Source organism: Mus caroli, unplaced genomic scaffold (assembly GCF_978045245.1).
Source record: "Mus caroli unplaced genomic scaffold, Mus_caroli_1 scaffold_7, whole genome shotgun sequence".
Lineage (NCBI taxonomy): Eukaryota > Metazoa > Chordata > Mammalia > Rodentia > Muridae > Mus > Mus caroli.
The window spans coordinates 61,639,170-61,657,990 of record NW_028227262.1 but is presented as its reverse complement, the minus strand read 5'-3'; the positions used below and the strand labels follow the sequence as shown (position 1 = coordinate 61,657,990).

Genomic DNA, 18,821 nt, shown 5'->3' with positions numbered 1-18,821 from the left:
CGTTCCTTCCAAACATTGGATACTGTGGTTCCAGCAGAAGCTGGGGGTGGGGAGAAACAATCCCATTCAACATCTTATACAATTGATTTCAGAACAAAGAAACACATAGGACAATAATAAAATGAATTAGAATACATCCTCTCTATAAAATATTGTGGAGATGCTGAGCTGATGGTGCCATGGCAGGCTTACTTTGAAAAGATGGCTTTATTTTACTGATGTGTCTGACGGGGCTGCGGAGAGCCTTTTTGGGGTGCCGCTTGGCAGGAGTCTGACATTGGCCAAGGACAAGGAAATGAGCTTCAGGCAGGAATCTGACATTGGCTGTGACAAGGAAGTAAGCTAAGGTAGGAATCTGACACTGGAGCATGACAAAGAAGTAAGTTCAGGCAGGGGTCCGACATTGGCCAAGGACAAGGCAGTAAGAATCTGGTGTTAGGGTAGAACAAAGAAGTAGGCTCAGATATCTTGATCATCCTTAGAAACAGCGACCACCAGGACGAGCGTTCATGGGGCTGTGTGCTTATTATCTTGCTTGTTCCTTGACTATTGTCTTTCTAGTTCCTTATGGTACTGCTCACCCTTAATACTTGCATGTAATTTAAATGGTATAAAAAGTGGATTGGGAAAATTAAATTTGCCTTCAGTCTCAGAATTGACTGGGGTCATGCTACAATGTTGTCTAACTGTCCTTTTTCTTTTTAATCCTCACTCCAGTGCTGGGGAACCCTTTGGCTGGTGCTGGAGAACCCGCTGACTGACTGAGCGGGCTTGGTCAGAAGTGCATGCATGCCCACGTACGCACATGCAGAGACCAGAGCAAGACCTCTGACATCTTTCCCTCTTACTCTTTACACCACTAGCTCAAAATAGGAATATCCCTGGATCCAAAATCTGCCTTTTTGGCTAAGCTGCTGGCCAGAGAACTCTCAGGGTCAGCCCATCCCTTCCCTCCAATGTTGGGGTGACAGGCAAGTGAAGCTCTGGGTGCCGGAGATTTGAACTTGGGTTCTCATGCTTTTAGAGTAAGTGTTCTTACCCACTGAGGCATCTTTCTAGCCCCTCTAAAGCCTGTTTTTAAATAGAGAACAATGTTGTGCTGGTGTTTAATGTTTTAAGTCACCTCTCACACCACCACACCCCATCAAAGATTTTGCAGCAGATAATGACTATTACGGAGATCCACCATCAGAATGCAGACAACAAGTGACAGTGGGTCACCCAGACCCGACTCCTATATCTAAGGCTCAGGGAAGTCATGGAAAACAGGGCAGAAAGACTGTAAGAGGCAGAGGACCATAATACCTGCCACAAGACAATGTCTACTAGGCATGACAGGGAAACTACCCACAAAACCTCAACAATGCGGTTGCCTAAATGAGACCATTTAATATGCCGACGTGAATTAAAAAATTAACAAGACCCCACTCCTATGACGAGTTACAGGCAACCAACCGCTGCTGAGAGGGAGGATCAGGTTTCTCCAGGGATGAGTCCTCCGACAGGTCATCCACTCCCAAGGGGGAAGGCACGTACATATAAGCACCCCTAAATGTAGGCTGTGCGTATGCATGGGCTTTTAACAATAATTAAAGAGAAAGAGGTCATAAACTTAAATGGAAGTGGGGAAAGGGAGTAGAAATTATGTAAATATAGTATTCAAGCATGAAACTCAAAAAAATTAATTAAATTCTCATAGCCAAGTGCAGTCGCACATACCCATACGTCATCAAAGTACTTGGGAGGTTGTGGCAGAAAGATCAACACATGAGCCAAGTTGAGTTCTAGAGAAAGGACATGTTGAAAATAAATGCAGCACCTTTATGTGTGCATGTGTTTGCCTGTATAAATCCAGGTGAGGAATTTGTACTGCTACAAAAATCAGTACAACAATGGGACTGAAGGCTGAGTCAAATGGAAGTTTTCCTCTTTAATAAATATGCTTACGGATATTCTATTTGCAATCATATATGCAATTATGACTAAATTAAATAATAAGACGTTCAATAAATCTGTATTACTCTGCTATTTGGAAGTGAAAATCAGAGAATGAAATGTATGACTTGTAGTAGTTCCAAGGAACATACAAAAGAATCTGTTTCCTTAGAAATTAACCTTTAGTTCCTCACAAGGAACATGCACAACATGCTCGCTTTCTTAGAGAGAAAGAAACATAAAAATCACAGATGCCAATACTATAAATTAGGGGATTTCAAATAATAGAGACAGCTCGGCATGGTGGTGTACACCTTTAATTCAGAACTTGAGAGGCAGAGGCAGGCAGATCTCTGTGAGTTTAGGCCATCCTGGTCTACAGAATGAGTCCCAGGGCAGCCAGGATTATGTAGAGACCTAAGACACTTACCCCCCCCCAACAAAAAAAAATCAAATAAGAGACACAAAAGTTGGAAATCATAATGTTCTTTATGGAACTCCATGCAATATTAATATATAGCATCCTTGGCATTCAAGAATTTAACATTCTTGGTTTCAATTATTCATAAATGATCCCAAAATCCATTACACACAGTAATTTTTAAGTTTGCTGATATATAAATTTGATCTGTGCCAATTCCAAAGCTCCAGGGCTTGAGGAAGACACTGACCTGGTGGGTAAGGGGACAGGGAAAATGTAAGGTGCACCTACAGCAGGCAGGAGAACGAGAGCATCAGATCTACTAACATCTGCCACCGCTCCTTACTTACAATTTGATGGACAGGTTAAAGGCTAGAGTCATGGTAACAGTAAAAAGATCACCTACGAAGTAAAGGTGTGTGTCTGAGACGTCAGAGATTATGAGGCTAGTGGTCCTTTGAGTAAGACCAGAATGTACTCTTAAGACCATTAAAATAGTTTATCCGCTTGTCTAGGAAGCACTTTCCTGCCCTTCACCCACCTGATTTCAATGTATTGCAAGGGGTGGAATAAAGACCTTCCCTCTGACATAATTCAGCAAGGTGATTTGTTGTTTCCAAGCTGCTCTTGGCAGGAATGACCATGCTGATACATTGCCCTAAAAATCCTGTATCCATTAACATTCCCAGGAGAGTAGTGGAAAATTCCATTTCATACACAAGCCTCAGACTGGTGGTTCAAACACTAGCTAAGTATTTCTTCCTGGGAAGTCTCTCCCTGAAACTGAAAAGGTCACAACTGAAACCCTACCTCTGATTCTCTACCATAACATCTCTAATATGTTACCTATGATCCCTGATGGAAACCTGGCGCCTGCCTTCCCTTCTCCTTTCCCCAGCCCCAGTGTTCAGACATCAGGCACGGAAGCTTTGCTTCTCAGATACTCTACCAGTCAAATGCCTCACTGTCCCCAAGTAGTTCAAAGTCTGCATTTCTTCATCATGTCACCATGACCACCAATTCCCTTCCCTGTCTCGGGCCTCTTTTCTACTGAGCAGGGAGAAATAAACCCCTTAAAGGCAGAGCAGTCAGCCAAGTGGAGCCCTCGGGCCCCTCCTGCATCTGCTATACTCGCCTGATGTCATCAAGGTCTCACAAACACTTTGAACAACTCAGATCTGCTTACTTCTTCTAAAGTCTTTCTTACAATTACCAAACTTAGTCATGATAAATCATATTAAAACATAAATTCTCTTTGAAACTAAGTAACTTCTTATAAAATAGGCAAAATGAATTGATAAGCTCATTCTTCAAATAGAGTATATGAAGGCAAGAAGCTTAAATAAGACAAGTTCTATTTTATTAAGATTTAAAGGCACATATAGATGAGCCAGAATTCATCTTGTTTTATTACACTTGGCCCCATCAGGAAGCGAAGACACTGAGTCTTAGAGACTGGATCCACTTCTCTAGCTGGGAGATGTGCTAGGGCGGTGCTGCTCTCTCCTAGGAGAGGATGTGAACATGAAGGTAGTACTGAGACTGACCTCAGGGACAGCTGCTGACATTTCAATGACCCAGTCCATCCTGTTCAAGGTAGGACCAGCCTGGCTTCCTGAGACTGAGAGACCCACAGAGCTCAGCCTACAAGTCCATGCAGAAAGTCACCTAAGATACCACTCTGGAAGGAAGAACAATGTGCGGGCTTCCTGCCCTGGAGCCACCTCTCAATGAAGCTAAATGCATCGATACGTCCAAGCCCTATGCAAGCTCAGGCTACCGAGGAGCCAGCACAGAGGGGAGATGCTAGGCACGAACTCTCAGCAGTGAGGAGCTCTTGCCGTGGTGGCTGGGAGGGTGGCCAGCTCTCCAATGATGTGACCCCTATAGACCAAGTGCATGTCAGTGCAGGCCTCACCCCTAACTCTGGGTGCCGCACTCAGTGGTTGTGACGGGTCAGAGGAGAAGAAAACTCAGGTAGGTGGCTACGGATACAAGGATGGGGAGGGTGGGTATGGGAGATGAGGGGGTAATAATTTTATATGAAATTCCCAAAGAATAAATAAAATTATTGTTGTTTTTAAAGTCTGGCTTATGTTAACAAAATGTGCTATAGCTTCCAAGTTAAAAAAAAAAAAAAACATCATGTAATAATCAGGCCTCATTTCTTTTTAATATCTAGTATCGAGGAATGCCAACTCAGCCAGGTCATCCTAGAGGACTGTACTGAAAGAGGGATGACAGGCGTACAATCACCGTAAAGCCACAGCAGAATGGAGTAATCCCATGCTCTGTGAAGATCCAGTCCACCCTCCATCTCCTCGCCACACTGACCCACAGTGCTTCTGTGAAGCCCACAGAGGACACAACCAGGCCTTCAGAGGCCAAATTAAAACCAGTGCCAAGAGGTCTCCACCTTTCTCTAGTGTGAAATATTATTCTACAATGCAAATTATCCCTCTATATTAAAATTATATTTCAATAAAACAAAAAATTTGAGCTAGTTTTTAATCTACATAAATAGAAAATAAAAGGCAGCTTAGGTTGTTTTATAAATCCAGCATATGATTCATGCCTATCACTTGATCTTCTCCAACAGCTGAAAGGAAGTTATTCCTGTCTCAAATACCAGACAAAGAAAATAAACAACACAGCTTTAATCACCTCAGAAGAAACACCGGGTCCTTCTTGGTCAGCCTTTCTGCACTTCTTCCCAGGGTCTTGTTCCGCTGACACACTTTTTGAATTTCCTGATGGACTAAGCCGCTTTTTCCCATGCCATGATGTGTTTCCTGGGGTTCTATCTTCACAGGTTCCTGCTTTTCCACTCCTCTGGATGACATCCTTATCTAACATACACACAAACACGCATATACAAAGAACAAGAAGAAAATTACTTCCTGTATCTTCAAAGGTCAATACTCCACATAGCTCCAAAAGATCAAATAGCAAGTGGCTCACAGGCTGAGGGACGGCTCAGTGAGTAAGATAATTTGTTGTGCAAGCTTAAGAATCTGAGTTTGGATATCCAACACCAAAATGAGAAAAAGAAAGAAACTCGGGGGAGGACTTTGTGGGCCTGTAACCCTGGCAGTGTGTGGGAGGAGAGGCAAAGACAGAAAGATCACTTGGGATGGATGCCAGCCGGTGAAGCCAAACCCCAGCAAGCCCCAGATTCAGTGAGAGATCCTATCTTAAAGGGCTATGCCTGAGTGACAGAGATGGACACCTGCAAGACCAAAATCACATCTACAGAAATGTCCACTGGGAAACACTTGTTACAGATCCCAAACAGCATTCCGCAGCATGGTGGCTGAGAACACCAGCCCCAGAGTGCACCAGGCTGAGGTGCTCGCTGTAACTGTTTCACTACAACTCTTAGAAAGTCTTTTATGTCTAGTCTGGAATCAGAAACTATAAGAACTCGGAGTCACCAGAAGTAAATGAGATAAGATGTGACCTAATAGAGGGCCTGACACATTAGTTATGATTTTTTAAAATTGTATCATTAATTTTCTCTAAGAGAAAAGCATACAGAGTAACCCAATGAATTTTATATCCTGAATGCCCACCATCGAGTTAGGAATCCAACTTAAGTTATTTCAAATATAGGTTAGAAATTCCAAAACCTCAGAGAGAATGCCCTCTATACTTTGTAAATCAAAAAGTCTCAGTAACAATGGACATCATATCACATATAGTAACCAAAGTTCAGTATAGTTGGTGAACCTCAGTCAGTGTCCCACCTGACAACACATTCATAGCCATCTCATCCAAAAAGATGAAACAGGCTTCGTACCCTGAGGAAACTATCGGTGGCTGACTGTGCACTGCACACTGCCCTGAGGGCCCTATGAGCACAGAGACTTCATGTGCCCTGCAAGACCATAAAACATGCCTCCTAAAACCAGTGCCCAAATGTTCTGACTAAGTGAACTATGAATATAACCAAAATTTGTCTGAAGATTCCCTTAAGAGCTAGGGTATAAATATGCAAACAATCTGTAGTCATTGTTATTCTAAGGCAGATTAGTAATCTTTTTCTAAAAAGAAAGAAAGAGAGAGAAAGAGGAGAGGAGGGGAGAGGAGAGGAGAGGAGAGGAGAGGAGAGGAGAGGAGAGGAGAGGAGAGGAGAGGTCGACTCTTTGGGCCATAGCATGTCTATAACAGCTACTCAACTCTGCCTGCATAACAGAGTAGTCATTAGATACAGACAGGTAGGCATGGCTGTATTCCAACACAGCTTTACTTATCAAAGGAGGCAGTAGCCACATCTGACCTATGGGCCTTGGTCTCTTAGCCTTATTCTAAAGAACATTCAAGGGGCCCGAAGCAGTTCAGGGAAAAAATGCCAAACAGGCTGCAGGTAACAGAGGAAGCCCTGAGTGAATGAATGTGTGTTGTTGACATAGGCAATGTCTGAGCTCCAAGAGAGTTTGGGCAAAGCCTTCTACAGGAGTCTAAGGGTGGATGTTGACAATATGTGCAGAGACTATTCACCACAGCTTTCTCCCCGATACTTATGGCCTGAAGACCATTCTCCTACAGAGACTGTTCCTAATGATATTAATTAAGCCTGCCTCCTTGTTTAGCTGTATGCTGTATGCAATAACCCAATCTATCCCCCAAGACTATGCAGTTCAGCAAGTGTCCATATTATCAATTGGAATATCAATCAAACCAAAATGGAATTAACAGAGTAACTTCCCCCAGTTTCACTTACTGTCAATCATGGAAAGTTCTAGAAATAAAAATTCATCCATTTTGAACTACATATTCTTCTGAGTACTGCGCTGGAATCTGCACTATCCTGCTCCCTCTTCCTTGAACATGAGTCTCTGGCATATTCACACTCGTGAATTCTCATTCTCAGACCAGCTGCTGTGTTTGGTGCTTGTATTCAATGTCTCCAAAGCATAAGAGAAGTAAGTGACACAGGCAATTTGCTACAAATGGATGTCTGTTACATCTCAAATTTCCTGTGTGACTGTGCCTAATCCTTCTGTGATTGGGATAGGAAGCGTTTGGGTCATGAGATTGAGGGAAGAGAACACTAGATCTCTGCTCTTCCACCCACCCATTTGAGTGTGTTGAGTGAGTGTCTGTGTGTGTCTGGTGTTGTGAGAGACCAAACTGTGGGAAACTAGGTCCCGCCAGTAATTCTCACCCTAAAGATCCAACTGACTCTTTGAAGGGAATTATGTCACCCCCTCCTCATTGCCTCCACCTGGCACCTGAGACTGCCAGCTTCACTCCCTCCTTCACCTGGCGCCTAGAACTGCTTAGATGAAGGCAGCTTCACCTCCTCCTCCATGTCTCCGTTTGGTGCCCGGGACTGTTTCAGGGCCGACATTCTAAGATAAGCTAAGAGAAGCCTGTAATCAGCATTCGCCCCAGATGTCCACCCCTTTCTCTGTATTTTATTATGCCCCCTCGACCCCTCCCTATTTTCTCACTGTGTGCTTATAATCAGGCTCCTAGCCTCCATTAAACAGACCTTGACAACTCTTTGCTTGGTCTCGCTCCCCTTTCTCTGCCCACTTCTCTTGCAGGCCTCAGTCCTCCTTGACTCACGGAATAACTAGGTCCTGCTGGACGGGACATTGTGTATCTATGTCTGTGTGTGTGTCAGTGTCTATATGTGGCATGATACATAATGATAGCTATCAATAAGCCACATCTTCGATTTCTGGCCCTCAGAATTGTAAATGTTCTTTGCGATAGTACTCTATCACAACACACAGGAAACAGAGAAGAGTAACATTTTTCAATACATTTTACCAGACCAGCAATTACATTAAAATCTCTTAAAAACGCTGGATGTGGTGGCACACGCCTTTAATCCCAGGACTTGGGAGGCAGAGGCAGGCAGATTTCTGAGTTCAAAGCCAGCCTGGTCTACAGAGTGAGTTCCAGGACAGCCAGGGCTATACAGAGAAACCCTGTCTCGAAAAACAAAAAAACAAAAAATCAAAACAAAACAAAACAAAAACCTCTTAAAAGACTTTACACTAATATAATTATAGCTGAACACCACTTAAAACAGCAATTTTAAAAATCCTTAACAAATAAAGGGGACATAAAAAGAGAAAATCTGCAGAGGATATATATGAGGTAAACTTTGCTCAGCAAGTAAGCCTGAGTTCAATGCCTAAAAATATAAACAAAAACAAAACAAACAAACAAACAAAAAAACTGCCCAAAGTCAAAGAGGTTTATCAAAGAAAGTGAGTCTGACATTCAAAATGCTAATTATGTGTAAGAAAAATACTTAACTTTTAACATTTGTTAAAATAGCAACCTTGAGAAAATCACAGAAAAGAACTTCAATAGGAAAAAGAGAATACATTTAAAACCTATAATTTTTATTAACAAACTTAAGGAGGAAAAAGCTATTTCTATCATAACTAAGAAAAATGTTTAACATCACCAACACTCGTCAAAACTGTACTGGACAAAATTGTAGACAACTTGGACAAAAAGAGAAAGAAGTGAATAAAAATTTTAAAAACAAACTGAAAAGAAGTAAAATTCTATATACAAAGACAGTTTTGCTCTAGAACCTCCCCAAAGACCTATTAGAACTAGTGTACAAGCTTAACAGAGTCACAGTGTCCAACATGAACACTAAAAGCTGCTGTTTCTGTTTCTGTTCTGTGCTGTGGAGGAAACCTGGGGCCTGACATGGAAAAAGAGCATGTTTAAAGTGCTGCAACAGTGGATACCCAGCAGAAAGACATGAATCACTGAGGTGGCTGCTGGGACAGTAAGCTGGACTGGGACAAGATCACATGAAGTTGTAGCACAAACACTGGGTACCTGGCATTGTCTTACTTAATTAGTTTAATATTCTGGTTGCTGTGCCCTTTCATCTCAGATGTGACACCCACAGGCTCACCTGAGAATATGTATTAGCAGTGCATCTAGCAATAAGAGGACTACCACATGCTCAACACGGTATCAACAGATAGAATGCGGTTTGACAAATGGTATAAAGTAGCAGCTTATGTTTTATACTATATTCCACATACATGTAGGTTAGCAGGCATGGCAAGCCCACACCTGTAACACCATACTCAGGAGACTGAGGCAGGGGCATAGCAAGTTTAAGATCGTGTCTCAGAATAAATAGAGAGAACAGAATTTAAGTCCCAGGCTAACCCATACCGCATGCAGCCACCACTCTACATCTATTTGCTGAGAAGAACCTAACATTGTCTTTAATGCTTCCTCGACACTCAACAGTAGCAAAGCCTGGAACCTACCTCCCCCCTCTGCTGGTGTGGAGAGGCTCCGATCACTTAGACTTGCCGCCAACATCCAAGCTGGGAGGATTCTTTTCCTCTGGGTAGGACGTGGCTGGTGCTCACCGAACGCTCTGCATTCACCTGAAGAGGACTAATAGAACCATAAATTATTTCCTAAAGGTAACCACCTACCCTTAGTGAATCTGAAAAAGGATTTAGTTTGAAGGAAATTAGCATTAACATAGCTATCCACACGGTTAAAGTTCTTACAAGAAATTCATTACCTATTCACTTAACTGTCAGCCTAGCATGACCTCTACAGACTAACTTAAAAACCCAAGGCGTTGTAACATGCATGATGTCAGTTGTCTTCTCTCTCCCTGAAATAAAGACCAGGTTAGAATGATGCGTCTTACAATTCTCACCATAGGATCTATGGTGGGACACTTGGTCTTGGTTATTTCAGAGCTTCCTTGCAGCTGTGAGGCACCAGTTGTCTTACCAGGTAAGTTAACCACAGGGGACTTCTGCATCTCACTCAATATATCATCTTCATCAAGCATCTGACTGTTTCTATAAAATAAAATGGAACTTGGTTTTCTATTAGTTATAACAAATGGTAGCAGCCTTGAGGCTGTTCAGTTCTATGCTTCTGAGAACCTCTCACTGTTCAGCTCATTCTGTCCAACTAAAGCCTAAAACCACAGTTAATACTACAGTACATGTTTTTCATATATTATCACATCATACATTAGTCTTTAAAAATCATGGACCAAGGCTGAAGAGATCGATCAGCAGCTAAGAGCGCCCACTGTGGACCTGGGTTTAGTCCCAGAACCCACATGATGGCTCACAACTGTCTGTTACCTCAGTTCCAATGCCCTCTTCTAGCCTCTGTGCACATCAGGCACATAGATGATGCACTTACACACATACATGCAGGCAAACACTCACATACATAAAATGAAACTAAATACACCATTAAAACAGAAGATGAGAGATTTCAGAAACATGTAGCTCAAGAGTCTCACAGTTCTAAATTTTTCTTTCAGCAGTTTTAAAATAAGGAATAACCTCTTTCAAAAGCAGACTTGAACTTCAATGTTAGGAGTCATAATGCATGACAGGAACTATCCTCCACTCTGTACTTGCTTACCCACTCCAAAGCCGAGGCGTTCGGCTTGTCTCCCACCCTGACTACTATGAATGACGTCACTGTGAGCACCCATGTATACGTTTCTGTGTAAACTCATGTTTTCAATTTAGGGGCATAAACCTAACAGGGGCAGTGCAAGGCCATACAACTGTTTTTTGTTTTTAAAATCTAAAGAATTATCACAATATGGGCATTCCAAAGAGAATGAATTACTTCCTAACACCACACAGTATATGAGGACTCCAGTTTCTCCATAAGCTAATATCAACATTTACTAATGTCTTTGATTACAGATGCCTAGGAGCTAAGTAAGCATTTTTTATTTTCAAAATGTTATGAGAATCACATTATAGATTTGACTTAAATTTCCCAATGACTAGTGATACTATCTTTTCATGCTCATTTTAGGAAATATTTATTCTAATCAGTTGAACATCTTAAAATCAGTTTTTTCTTTTGTTATTGAGTTGTAACTGCTTATATATTCTAGATGTTGATGATATAGATGTATGTGACTTATAAATATTTTGCCATTCACTTGTCCTTTTTGTTTCTTGACTGTTCTCATAAGCATACACGGTTTCAAATGGGAGGAAATCCAATTTATCAAATGCTGATATTTTGCTGTTGGACTTGTAAGGCCATTACCTGGTGCTGGGTGGTAAGGATTTATACCTATGCTGCCCTCTCTAGATTTAGATGTTTGATCCATTTTGATTCTTATGTGATATAAAGTGAAAGTCTAACTTCATTTTTCTTCTTTGTGGATATTAGCTGTTCCAGTATTGTCTGGACAACTAACTTCAGCCTGTTTGATTAGAATTGGTACCCTTACTGAAACTAACAGAAGTTATGAAACAAATGGATTTAACAGATACAATTTGCAAAACACATGAAACTCAAGAAGAAGGAAGACCAAAGTGTGGATACTTCATCCCTCCTTAGAATGGGGAACAAAATATCCATGGAAGAAGTTACAGAGACAAAGTTCAGAGCTGAGACAGAAGGAAGGACCATCCAGAGACTGCCCCACCCGGAGATCCATCGCATAAAAAAACCACCAAACCCAGACACTACTGCATATGCCAGCAAGATTTTGCTGACAGGACCCTGATATAGCTGTCTCTTGTGAGGCTATGCCAGTAACTGGCAAATACAGAAGTGGATACTCACAGTCATCTATTGGATGGAACACAGGGCCCCTAATGAAGGAGCTAGACAAAGTACCCAAGGAGCTAAAGGGGTCTGCAACCCTATAGGAGGAACAACAATATGAACTAACCAGTACCCCCAGAGCTTGTGTCTCTAGTTGCATATGTAGCAGAGGATGGCCTAGTCAGCCATCAATGGAATTAGAGGCCCTTGGTCTTTCGAAGGTTATATGCCCCAGTACAGGGGAACGCCAGAGCCAGAAAGCAGGAGTGGGTGGGTTGGGGGGGCAGGGCAGGGGTAGGATATAGGGGACGTTCAGGATAGCATTTGAAATTTAAATGAAGAAAATATCTAATAAAAAAAATAAAAATAAAAATGTTCATCATCCTAAGCCATCAGGGGAAAAAAAAAAAGAATTGGTGCCCTTGTCCAAGGTAAAGACCATAAATATAAGGGCTAATTTCTGAACCCTCAACTCCACCAAGTTATGTCTGCCATTATGCCAGACATAATGACTGCACTTTGTAGCAGGTTTTGAAATTGGGAAATGTGAGTTCTTCAGTAATAGTCTTCATACTTAAGATTGTATTGGAGGTTAAGTTATCCTTAAGGGTTCAAAATATAATCTAAATTATGTTCAAACATGTTGCTTATTTTTATGTCTTTAATATAAAATATGCTAATACAAAGAAACTGATTTTAAAAGAATTACAAATGATTTTATAAATTTTTCCTTTCGTTTTTCTTTTATTGTAAATAGGGTTTTTTTCATACAATATATTCTGAATCCTTTTTCCCCTCCCCTCTGAGATCCTTCCAGTTCCTCTCCCATCCAAATCCACACCCTTCTGTAATTACAAATGAATGTTAAAGTTATTCATTGTCACATTAAAATGAGATTTCTATAAACATGCTATTGCTTTGTTCAGAATTAGTACTTGAAACCAGCAGTTATTTGCATGGAATATAAGTGCTAAGAATTTTAGTACTTTGGAAAAAATAAGTTAATATGTCAAAAATATACCGTGCTTTCCTGGAAGAAAATATCACAAAGGGACAAAATGGTGTTACTTCCTTCCTTATCAACAATGAAGTTTAGCCAAGGAAAAAAGTCTTACCCTCACCACAATATCACTCAATCTGATAATCAAGCGCCAACACCCACTCTGCACCCACTGCTGGGGACCTAACAAGAATGCAAAATACACTTTACATACTTGTAACTTTCCTACCACATTAGAGAGATTTTCCCAGGTTTTAACATGGATCTAACACTAACAGTCTCTCTCTCTCTCTCTCTCTCTCTCTCTCTCTCTCTCTCTCTCTCTCTCTCTCTCTCTCTCTCTCTCTCTCTCACCGTCTCCTTCTCCCTCCTCCCTTCCTCCTTCCCTATTTCATTCCATATAAGACTACTCCAGGTTGACGTTGCCATCCTCTGGGCACTTGCACAGTGGGGACCCAGGCAGTCATTCTGGTACAGCAGAGGGTAGTCTGTAAGAGCATCATTCTGGAAATACTAGTCTGGAACCTGGACTTGTTATGTAACCCTAGGCAAGTCTCAAAACGCCTCTGCCTTCTTCAGCGCAGCACAGAGATATCAGTAGCGTGACTCCCTCACAGTCACTGTTATAATTTCTCAGTGTTCAAGTACATGAAGCTTTTGCCATGCTTACAGTGGCTACTCCTAGCAGTTGTGTTTGGCTGAGTTTCCTCTACTTGCCTTTCCCTTCTATGTTCAATACAAAACACCTAGGTGACCAAGACATTAACTGCTATAATCGTCCTTTAAAAACCAGAACACATGGCAACCCTCAGATGACATCAGAAAACAAGGCATCCCTCCTTATCCCGTGTCTGACACATCAACTAACATAGAGTGTGTGAACTGCTGGGATGGGTAACCTGCAAACAAATACTGTGCTTGTCTAAAGGAATACAGAGATTATTAGCCCTAGGAGTTTAGAGTTCCCACTCAGGAAAATAAAATAAAATAAAATAAAATAAAAGATAAAGCCCATGCCTGATGATGAAGATGCTGCCTTAAGGCCCTGAGCACATGGCTGTGCTACCACACTATGCATGCTACCTCTCCATCCCACGGCTGTGCCTCCGCACTGAGCTTGCACCTCCTCTCCATCTCAAGATGGTCTTCTGGGGAGAAGAAAGCCCCCTCTACTTTTTAGGGTGCTGGCTCTTGAGTAAACTTGCTTTTCTACAACTCTCTGCCATATACTGGCTTTTCAGTGTCGAGCAGATGAACACAAGTCTGATATCAATGGTTTTAAGTTTTTGATATGGTAACAAATACAAAATAGCGGTAATTCCAAAATACACAAAAACACCAATGATATCATGAAATTTATATTTCATATATACTTCATATATTTTCAATTAGTCCTATGGGTCTAGTATTTGAACTCTGTCACTTAAAGCCTGAAAAATGAACCCCAGTAACTTCCTAACACCTGCCTCAGAAACTAGTTTGTGATTTAGCACAGTTATTCTACTACCTGTCTTCAGTCCTTCAACTCTGCACTTTATGGTATTATTATAAGAAAAATTCAGCTATAGGAGTCAGGATTAATATCTTAAAATTAAGAAAGCTAAAAATTCAAGTAAACATGTAACTAGTTTTCTGTTTTGTGGAAACCTTAGGAATACAAAGGTAAAAGACAGCACACATTGGAGCAAACAGCACGAGGCTTAAGTTTCCTAAGCCAAGTGTTTTCCAGAAAGACAAATGACATGACTACTGCAGCCCTAGAGTGATTTCCCTGAAGCATCTGAGAAGGTGGAGGGATCAGATACAACACCATCACTCACCTGCATCTCACAGGCAATCTTACCTCAGAGTACACTCCATCTCCACTTCAGATTCTGCAGAGAAAACACGGAAAGCATACTTGTCAAGTAACAGGGAAAAGCTATCCCCGGGATGCAACTGGCTCCACACTTGCGTCTCCATTGGCGAGTGTTGGCTCTTCTCCGAGGACTGGTAGAAACATGGATTCCTATGAATCTAATCAATAAAGAATACAGCTACAGCGGTGCAGCAGATTGTGAAAAATATAACTGAATATGAATGATCCACAATTCTGGTGTCCAAACAACTATGTATAAAATTACACTAAAAAGGTCAGTAAGCCTGGCACCATTTACTGCAATCATTTACATATGAGAAGGGGCTCTACCCTCCATTTCTGAAAGAATCCAAGATAACAAACAAAATTATCAATTGATGAGTTAAATGAACTACTCAGTGGATAAGAAAGATTAAAAAAATAAATAATTCCCAGCACGGGAAGAGTCTCCAGTTTATCCAAAATGTACCTGTCCCAGCAACAGCTCTCACTTGCTATGGATTTTCTCCTAATAATTTCTAACACAATTTAAAAGTGAAAAGCCACGAGGCAAGAGATGATGATCTACTCTCTCAGCATCACTGCTTTCTTTGCAGCTATCTTAGAAGAGCAATTGTCCTTCTGAATAAAACTCCTTCCATGAAGATAATTTAGATTGATATTACATGTAACTGACACATATCAAAAACAAAATTAATACTGCATTATTTTAGATTATATTTTTCCACTGACTGCCTCCAATTACCAAAGATAGTTTCTTCAAAAGTTATTTTTTAAATATCTTCTGAAAATTGCAGATACAAGGCAGAGATAAGTACTAGCAGGTAAAGGTGCTAAAGTGGACAAGACCTGAGACTAGATAGATTAAATGGTTGTTTATAATCTTAAATTTTATTCAAATAAATCACTAAAACACATAAGGTAAATCAGCAATTTTAACACCAAATAAAAATTTTTAAAGAAAGTACCTAATAGTTATAGAATCATGAATCAGAAATAATAAAATGGAGAAAAAAATTACTCCATACGATTAAAGATCTCAGATTCTAATTCCCACCACAAAAGTGGCTAAGATCGGACCTGTTCCAGAACCTTGACACAATGTCAAGTTTCTAAAAACAATACCAAGAAAAGAGTAAAAAGATATTTTCCTTTCTTCTACATCTAAGGATCATGTTTACTGGAAAATTCTATATACATACACATACACACAATAAAATTTAAAAGATAAACATAAGTATAATTATAATTTAAATGCTTAACTTTAGTGCTTTATTGTAAATTTTCTTTTTCTATCTATAATCTGTACTTTTTAAAATGTGTTTATTGTATGTGGGGGCTTATGCACGTACCGCAGTATGCATGGGAGTTCACTCTCTCTTTCCACCTGAGAAGCACCCCTCATTTCTACAGTGGACTCTCATCCTCTCTCATTGTTCTGAAGGAGTGCTCAGCTTAGGGGAACACATCACTGAACTATTTACATGGGTTCTGGAGTCGACTCAAGACTTCAGGCCTATGTGCCAAGTGCTTTTACCTACCTGCCTAAATCCTTGGCCCCAAAGAAGTTCTGTCCTAGTTTCTAATATATCTAGCACAGTCTAGTATTCAAAAGATACTAGTAAAGTCATACATTGTTGTCTTTTTTTTTTTTTAATCATTTTATTTGGGAAAAGTGCTTCTTACAAAAGGGCAGCTGCAAAATACAGAGGCCTCTGCAATGATGCCGTGTTTTTAAGACTGGGTGAGTCCCGCGGAAGCAAAGCAGAGGGACAGATCAGAGCATCTCCCACGTTATTTCAGGAAAGAGAGCAACAAAATGCAAAGGTGAAATTCCCGCCAGGGAATTTTAGCAACTTAACTTTTGCTTGTCTTGTAGGTGGCCGCACCCTCCCTTTTCTTCGGTGGGGAAGGGTTCATTACTTCTGCAAACCGACAGATACCTCTGGTACAACCAGCACCTCAGTTTGGAATCCGCCTGTCTTCCTGTCAAAGCTCAGGGATACATTGTTGTCTTATGATTGGAACAAAGTCTAATTAATGACTCAGTAATGGTAAAGTATGTCTTCAAAGAAAGCAATTTTAACTGGACATTGCTAAATCCTATGCAGAAATCTGACTCACAGCCGGGCAGTGGTGGCACACGCCTTTAATCTCAGTACTTGGGAGGCAGAGGCAGGAGGATTTCTGAGCTCGAGGCCAGCCTGGTCTACAAAGTGAGTTCCAGGACAGCCAGGGCTACACAGAGAAACCCTGTCTCAAAAAAAAAAAAAAAAAAAAATCTGAGTCCTGAAAAAACTTAATGAGAAATTTTTCCATTAACATATTCTTTTATTTGTGCACATTTATATTATCAGTATTCTCACATAGCCACAGAAGTAAGAGTACATCTGAATATTTTTCACCCAACTATGGGGAGAACTAAGTACCTGTAATGAGCTAATTTAGGAAAGATTCTAGGCCTGGAGAGACAGCTCAGTGATTAGGAGCATGGGCTGTTTCTCTGCAAGGGACCCAGGTTTGATTCCCAGCACCCACACGGTGGTGCATAGACACTGGTAACTCCAGTCTCAGGGGATCCAAAGCCCTCTTTTGGCTTCCGTGGGCACTGCACACACATGAAACACAGACATACATGCAGACAGAACACCATACACATTAAATAAGTTTTGTTTAACTATTTGAGGTTGTAGAATACAAATGTCTTTAGTTAACACCAGGAGATTTTTAAATAAACTTGAAATCTCCATGCATTAGTATACAGGATGGTCTCCTAATAATGTATTTTTGATATATACATACACACACCACAAATAAGTGTAATTAGGCTTTACATATGTTGTAAAAATGATATTGGTTTATTTCTTTGCACATGTTACTTACCATCAGTAGGATTTGAATACTAACAGTACAATCTAGAAAAGTCTAAGCTCATTTTAAAAACAGAAATCCAATCATCAAGCGCTCTTAGGGAATCTCCCAGTCCAAAGCTGACGTGTCCACTTCTCCTTTCATCACATGGATTACAGAGCAATCAAGCTAAATCTTTCAGAATGTTGAGTGTTATCACAAATCCTTCACTTGAGGCCAGACAGATTACTATCCATCCTTGCTTTTCTGAACCAACTAAATCTAAATACATAACATATCAGAAACAGGAATAGAAATTCCCTTACTCTTCCCTTAAGGCCCTTCAGTATCACGTCTTTACTTTGAGCCATGGTAGTTCATTAGAAAGTAGATACTGAAGCGTAAGTGCTTTTATAAACCCCCTGCTATCCCTACCTCCAAACACCCTCGCCCTCACCGTGCTTCTCATCCCAGCTTTGACTTATGCTATCCACTATACGAAGAACCTGACACAGCCCAGGCAGCCAGTGGGTACCAGAGACACAAGAGCCAACTCCCCATAGTCAGTGAGCTTAACAATTGCAACTAAGACAAGTAAGAAACCGAAGCTCCAGAGAGGAGCCACAGCAGCTCCAGGCACTCAGTACAGCCCTGACACTGCTGAGGCACTTGGTACAGCAACTCCAGGGTGCTCAGTACAACCCTGACACTGCATGAAACCAAGCACTGCCTAGTTAGACAGTCCCTTGTTTGGGGGAGGGGCACATTGCACATACCCTTGGAGGGAGAGGAGTTTCCTCCCCTACCACGCTCTTCCCTATTCTCTTGAGACAGGGACTCTCTCTGAACCTAAGCTCACCATTGTTAGCTCGGCGGGCTGGCCAGCAAGCTGCAGATACACCGAGTGTCTCAGCTCCCCTCACACTGTGGTTACAGACACACATGCCTTCTCACATGTGTGCCAGGGATCAGAGCTCACTTACGCAGGATGTGTACTTACCCTCATTACAGGTATCCTTATGGAAATTGTGAACAAAATTACAATTTACACAGAGGCAATCATCTTCCACAAGTCTAACCATTCAGATTCAGCTCTGTCCTATGAGAAATAAGTTACTATTTAGGTGCTTAGCTTGCAGGTATCAGGAGAATGGGTTCTGACATAAATTCCCTATCTCCAAGCCTTAGGTTTCTCCAGT

At 41.1% G+C, this 18,821-nt stretch overlaps 1 protein-coding gene across 2 annotated transcripts in view; it reads right to left on the bottom strand.

The window, feature by feature from the left end:
- Nucleotides 1-18,821, bottom strand: part of Aplf (aprataxin and PNKP like factor) — a 43,231-nt gene that overhangs the window by 20,823 nt on the left and 3,587 nt on the right. The window contains exons 2-6 of one of the 2 annotated variants that reach the window (XM_085840377.1): nt 18,623-18,721; nt 14,758-14,930; nt 10,029-10,176; nt 9,622-9,754; nt 5,021-5,205 (exon numbers count right to left, since the gene is read on the bottom strand). In XM_085840377.1, the coding sequence (XP_085696503.1) occupies nt 5,021-5,205; nt 9,622-9,754; nt 10,029-10,176; nt 14,758-14,930; nt 18,623-18,628 (645 nt within the window). In that variant the 5' untranslated portion in view covers nt 18,629-18,721. The remainder of the gene's footprint in view (nt 1-5,020; nt 5,206-9,621; nt 9,755-10,028; nt 10,177-14,757; nt 14,931-18,622; nt 18,722-18,821) is intronic. The other variant, XM_085840376.1, reaches the window with a different exon arrangement.